At 37.0% G+C, this 4,249-nt stretch overlaps 1 protein-coding gene across 1 annotated transcript in view; it reads left to right on the forward strand.

The window, feature by feature from the left end:
* The window catches only part of LOC102758185 (DEP domain-containing protein 1B), a 34,561-nt gene that overhangs the window by 22,817 nt on the left and 7,495 nt on the right, over positions 1 to 4,249 (forward strand). Inside the window, exon 7 of the mRNA XM_015563081.1 lies at positions 3,524 to 3,690. Coding sequence (XP_015418567.1) covers positions 3,524 to 3,690 — 167 coding nt within the window. The remainder of the gene's footprint in view (positions 1 to 3,523; positions 3,691 to 4,249) is intronic.

A 4,249-nucleotide genomic window follows, 5' to 3' on the forward strand; every position in this document is an offset into this window, starting at 1 on the left:
ACACACGGCAGGCCAGGATCTCGAACTGGGTCAGCCAGCGGCTGTGGATCGCGCTGCTGCCAGCCCCACGAAGGGTGGCGCAGCGGGATCTGCCTGCGGTATGCAAATTAGCTGCCATCTTTGTTGGTGGTTAATTTGCATATCATGCTGATTAGCCAATGGGAGGCATAGCGAAGGTATGGTCAGTTACCATGTTTGTCTATTATTAGGATGGCTGAAGGAGGCTCCTCAAACTGGCTCACATCCTTTTACCACGTCCCCATCATTCTTACAGCACTGGCACTACAGGCTCATCTTGTACTTTCTTTTCCAAGCCTTGGAACCAGCCATTTCTTCAAGGATTCTCGGTTCCTTTTAGTAAAGTGATATTTAGAAGCCAAGACCTAGTGCTAGATGTGTTCATTATTATTGGAGGTATGCTCATAAAAAAATGTTCTTAAATAGCACTTACAAAGGAACCCGGTAATTTGATTTCCACCAAAATACTATTTGAGAGATGGTGGTGGTGTTAAATTGGCAGAACAGAGACTAATATAAAATACATCCATATGCCCATCCTCCCCAATTTAACAATAGATTTTGCATATGTTCTGTATGTAGAAGCAAAATATTTAGCAAATTGCTTTCCAGAGTGGTTCCAGCAATTTACAAACCCATTAGCATTATACTCCTATTTGACCATTTCCTTACTGATACTTGGTTTCATCAAGTTTTTTAATTTTTCTAATCTGGAAAGGAATCTTATTGCTATTTATTGGTTATGTGGGTTTCTTCTTGGGTGAAAGATTTTTTTTTTATCCTTTACCTATTTTTTTTCTTTCTCTCTCTCTTTTTGTCATTCTAAAATATATATTCTGAATGCTAGTAGTCTTTTTTTACCTCCAGTCTGACAGATACCATTTCATAGTCTGTGACTTGTCTTTGATTTTAATCACATGATAAAGAGCTTTTGTGTTTTACTTTGTCAAATTAATTTGTGTGTCTTATGAAGTCTTTCTGTCTTTCTTTCACAGGAGCTTTTATAATTCTAAGATTTTTAAAAATACGTTTTTATTGATTTTTTAGAGAGAGGAAGGGAGAGGGACAGAGCTTGAACCCCAATGGAGGGCATGCAGGAGGCAGCCAATCAATGATTCTCTCTCATCATTGATGTTTCTATCTCTTTTTCCCTTTCCCTTCCACTCTGAAATAAAAAAATATTTATTAAAAGTAATAAATATAAAGCAAAATTTTTAATTTTGATGAAATGCATTTTATAATTTTCTTTTATGGTTCATTCTTTTTTTGTTTAAAGAAATCTTTGCCTACCTTTAAATATTATATTATTTCACATATAATGTTACTATGTTGCAATAATATTTTTTCCCTTTGTACTATTGTTTCATACATTATAGTCCAACATATGTTTTTTAATAACACTTTATAAATCCTACTACACATTGTTATTTTTTCTTTAAACAGATATTTTTTCTTCAAAGAAATTAAGAAACCTAAAGCAAGTTTTATCTACCCACATATTAATCTCTTTTGGTATTCTTCATTTCTTTGTGTAGATCCAGGTTTTCATCTGATAACATTTTCCTTTTGCTTGAAAAGTGTCCTTAACATTTTTTATAGTATAGGTCTATTGGGAAACAAATTCAGTGCTTTCTTGGAGGGGGGACAGAGAGCTCTGAAAAGTACTTGTTTTGACTTATTTCTGAAAGATATTTTCAGTGGATATAAAATTCTGTGTTAAAAGTTTTCTTTCAGCACTTTAAAGTTGTCTATGATAATTCCTTATTTTTGTTTCTCTGGGCATTATGTGTCCTTTTTTTAAATTGACTTGAGGTTTCCTCTATCATGAGTTCTATGATTTTTAGGAATCCTATATAATAAAAGAGAAACATGTAAATTGACCATCCCTCTGCTACACTCACCAGCCAATCAAGAGTGGGTATGCAAAATTAACCCGACAAAGATGGTGGGTTAATTTGCATACACGAGCACTGGGTGGAGAGCAGAATGGGAGAGCTGGCAGCTTGGGGGGATGTGGCTCATTCAGTCGCTCCCTCCAAGCCGCCAGGTGGAGAGCAGAGTGGGAGAGCTGGCAGAGAGTGGAGTGGCTTAGGGAACATGGCTCCCCAAGTCGCCAGATGGAGAGCAGAGAGAGATCTGCTCATTATCTGTTGGGAAGGGAGTTCCATGAGGTCAGACAGGACTTTATTTTATTCCCCGCTGTATCCTTTCTAAAACAGTTCCTGGAATATATGCAGGGCTTAAACAAATATTTATTAGATAAATGAAAGAATAAATTAAAATGTGGTCATAAACCGTTTTTTCTTTTCATGGATTTGATTATGTAGAATTGAAAGCAGATCTATACAAATGATAATAATAATCAGCAGCAGTATTTCTGGTGAACATTTAGGATCTGAACTTGTATATAAAAGCTCCCTCCTTCTTCCTCCTTTCTCTCCAGGCTTGTCCATTGCCCTTGGGATAAAACCCAAGCTCTTTAATCTGGTATTCAGGGTTTCTAAGATCTCGTCTCTGCAGTAATTTTAGCTTCACTTCTACACTAAGCCCTTACCCTCAAAGCCTACACTGCATTCATATTGAGTGACTTAGCATTCCTCTGATATGCCTCTTGCAAATGTCTCTTGAAGCGCATCTCTTACATTTATATTTTGTCACTTATTTTTTGTGGGTCTCTCCTTTTTACAGGAAAGGGACCTGGCATATTTTTTTTAAATTCCAGGACCCAGCATAGTTTCTGACATACCATAAATGGTCAGAAAATATTTATGGAATATGAAAGATGATTTTGCCTTCAAGTCAGAGACTAGAAACAAGAGGTTGGATATGGGTTAGTAAATTGGTGAAAGCAGTTTAATCTCTGTAGTGAGCTTGCAATGGCTGTGTCCAGGGACAAATAGGGATAAAGAGCACACAATATTAGAATTTTTAGCAAAATCATACTGGGTGCAGAGGAATGGCATGTAGCATAATTGAATCAGCCCCCTTAACCAGAAAAAAATGCTTAAGAGGGAGGAAGGGTTATTGGACAGGTGTTACTTAGAAGCAGAGCTATTTGGCAATGGATTAACCATAGGAACATTAGTTCTACTATTTAGTCTGAGAATCATGTAAGATGATGATCTGCTTGTCATGAGGAAATAATGAAGGGGGAGAATTCAGGGAAGTGATGGCACATTCATGTTCTTGCTCATGGGGGTTAGGTGTTAGACTACGCTCAACCTGACTGCTCTTGGTTCAGTGGGAAAGAATGCTATGAAAATTCAGTTATATCTGTCAGTGGTGTGGAGGGGAAAATGGCTGTATTTGTTCAATACTAGTTGATGGTTTGTATTTTTTGTGCTAATTTGTGAATGACCATGGATCTATAATCAATTGGCCCAGTAGTTGAATATGTAAACATGTTCTACATAATTTTAGTAATGTTTATTTTATAAAAATCTGAACTTTATAGAGTTAAATAAGCTATAGATTTTTAAGATTAAAAACTTTTTTTCTAAATCAGGTTTGTTACAGGAGGAGAAAATGGCCATTGAAGCATTTCAGATTTGCTGCCTCCTCCTGCCACCTGAAAATAGGAGAAAGTTACAGCTGTTGATGAAGATGATGACAAGGATCTGCTCAAATAAGGAGATGCCACCACTTGGTGATGGCCTTGGCACCCGAACACTGGTAGGTTGAGTTCTAACATCTAACATGACTTGAGTTTTTGGAATAAAATTCACCTGAGTAAAGTGTACTAGCTTGGCAAGCAGAGGAAGACACTAGGACATGGCAGACTTGCTTACGGAGCCATGGCTTGTCTTAAGGAACATAATAAAAGTGTCTTAAGGAACATAATAAAAGAAAAAGTGAGTAGGGGCAGACTCTGAGTGTAAAGATACCTGCTGTATCCTGTCTACTGTCAACACAAAGAGAAGGAAGGGTGGACAGAATGGATGAGTGATCTCTCAAGAAAACAACACTTTCTCCTCCAGGTTAAAAGGGTTGCAGAGTCATTGTTACTATAACCAGTAGGAGAGATGCAGCATATAAAGGGATTAATGAGGGGAGAAGCAAAATGTGGAATTGGATCAGACAACTGGGAAGGAGAAGGAGAACTTGTATCTCCTGGGATATGACCTAAGGGTCCATGAATGAGGGTTTTTCTTAAAATATGCTCAATTTTGCTTAAAATTGAGTAATTTTAAATTCTACTTTGTAATGTCAGCATGTGTTTTAAAATACGGTT

The sequence above is a fragment of the Myotis davidii genome, unplaced genomic scaffold (assembly GCF_000327345.1).
Source record: "Myotis davidii unplaced genomic scaffold, ASM32734v1 scaffold135, whole genome shotgun sequence".
Lineage (NCBI taxonomy): Eukaryota > Metazoa > Chordata > Mammalia > Chiroptera > Vespertilionidae > Myotis > Myotis davidii.